Source organism: Galeopterus variegatus, unplaced genomic scaffold, assembly GCF_000696425.1.
Source record: "Galeopterus variegatus unplaced genomic scaffold, G_variegatus-3.0.2 Scaffold29672, whole genome shotgun sequence".
NCBI classification, from domain to species: domain Eukaryota; kingdom Metazoa; phylum Chordata; class Mammalia; order Dermoptera; family Cynocephalidae; genus Galeopterus; species Galeopterus variegatus.
The window spans coordinates 1-1,941 of NW_007755783.1; the positions used below are offsets into that span (position 1 = coordinate 1).

At 32.1% G+C, this 1,941-nt stretch overlaps 1 protein-coding gene across 1 annotated transcript in view; it reads left to right on the top strand.

Annotated features, from left to right (window-relative positions):
• Positions 1 to 838: 838 nt before the first annotated feature.
• Positions 839 to 1,941, top strand: part of LOC103583873 (fer-1-like protein 4) — a 5,650-nt gene continuing 4,547 nt past the window's right edge. The window contains exon 1 of the mRNA XM_008565068.1: positions 839 to 943. Within this exon, the coding sequence (XP_008563290.1) occupies positions 839 to 943 (105 nt within the window). The remainder of the gene's footprint in view (positions 944 to 1,941) is intronic.

The following is a 1,941-nucleotide window of genomic DNA, read 5'->3' on the forward strand; positions in this document are numbered from 1 at the left end:
CCAAGTCAAGGGTTAAGATCCCCTTACCGGTCATCTTTAAAAAAAAAAAAAAAAAAATGAATGGCTGGCTGGTTAGCTCAGTTGGTTAGAGCACAGTGTTATAACACCAGTGTCAAGGGTTCAAATCCCATACCCACCAACTGTAGACAAAATAAACAAACAAAAAGCAACAATAGAAAAATTGAAAAATAAATAACAATAATAATAAACAACACGAAGAAGGAAGCTCTATGAGAAAACAAGAAAGCAAAAGGCTTGCAAAGGAACTGGTAAATATATAGGTGAACCTAAACTTTGACTATGTAAAAATAATATCTACCTTTGGAAGTAAAAATAACTAAAATGTTGGGCAAAAATAATATGCAAGACAGGTAGAGGTGATTTAAAGCATTCTAAGGGCTTTGTATTGTTCAAGGCAGGAATATTTATTATGTTTAGACTTTAAGTATGCCTGGTAAAATTTAAATAGAAATACAGCATATTCCAAAATAATAGAGGGGGAAATAGAAGTTTAAAAACTTAACCAGTATAAAAGAAGGTAGGAAAGGGAGAACATAAGAAAGAGGACAAATTGAATGTACAAAATAAGGTGGCAGAAATAACTCCAAATAGATAATTACAATAAATAAGATGTATTCTTATACTCTGTAGTTAAATCACATGTCAGATTATACTAAAAATAATTTATAAGAGGCAGCTTTATACTATTTACAAGACCCACAAAAGCCTGACATAAAGGTTGAAAGTAAAAGGATGGAAAAAGACACAAGAAAGTTGGTGGAGCTATGTAAATATCAGATAAAATAGACTTCAAGGCAAAAAACCATCATCGGGGATAATGGAGGTGACTGGTTTTACTCACATTGTGCTAGATATCCAACCAGTGAAGCAAAATGAGCAAAAGAAAGAAAAAGGTATAAGAACTGGAAAGCCAGTTAGCACGGTTGGTTAGACTGTGGTATTATAACACCAAGGTCACAGGTTCAGATTCCTGCACCAGCCAGATGCCAAAAAAAAATGAACTAAACTGCCATTATTCATAGATGATGATATTGCATACATAGAAAATAAAAGACCCAATAGAAAAAGTACTACGATCAGGAGTTCAACAAGAAGGCTAGATATATAAACAGAAAAAGAACAAACTTTTAAATATTTACAGAAACAACAAAAAGTAAGGTACTTAGAACAAATCTATTGTGTAAGGGCTGGATGCAAAAAAAATTTTTTTTAAAGTTTATTGAGAGATAATAAGTCATAAAAGAAATGGGGAGATAAACCATGTTGATGGATAGGAAAGCTCATTATTGTTAAGATGGCAATTCTCCTCAAAATGTTCCATAGAGTCAATGCAATTCCAATTATAAGCCTGTCAGGGTTTTCCTTGAAATTATGAAGCTGATTCTAAAATATCTATGGAAGAACAAAGTGCCAAGAATAGCCAAGATAATTTTGAACAACAAGATGGGAAGACAAGAATTATTATAAAGGTATAGTAATTGAGACATTGTGGTTTTGGCACAGAAATAGATAAATAAGCCAATGGGACAGGATAGAGATTAAAACAAACAAAACTAGACCCAGACATAGATGGAAAGTCACACCAGAATTGACACTGCCTACCAGAGGAGGAAGAATGGACTTTTTTATAAGTGGTCCCATGAAAACTGATTATCCATATGGAATAAAAATAAAATTAGACTCCCAACTCATACAATCCACAAAAAAATTCAGGTAATAAAATATTTGATTATGAAACTTTAAGAAAATATTAAAATATCTTTATGATCTTGGGTGTGGGAAAGTTTTCTTGATATGTAAGAATACAAACCATAAATTTGGAAACAAACGATACATCTGGGCATCCATAAACACTTTATTTTTTTATTTATTTATTTATTTATTTAAAAGATGACCGGTAAGGGGATCTCAACCCTTGGC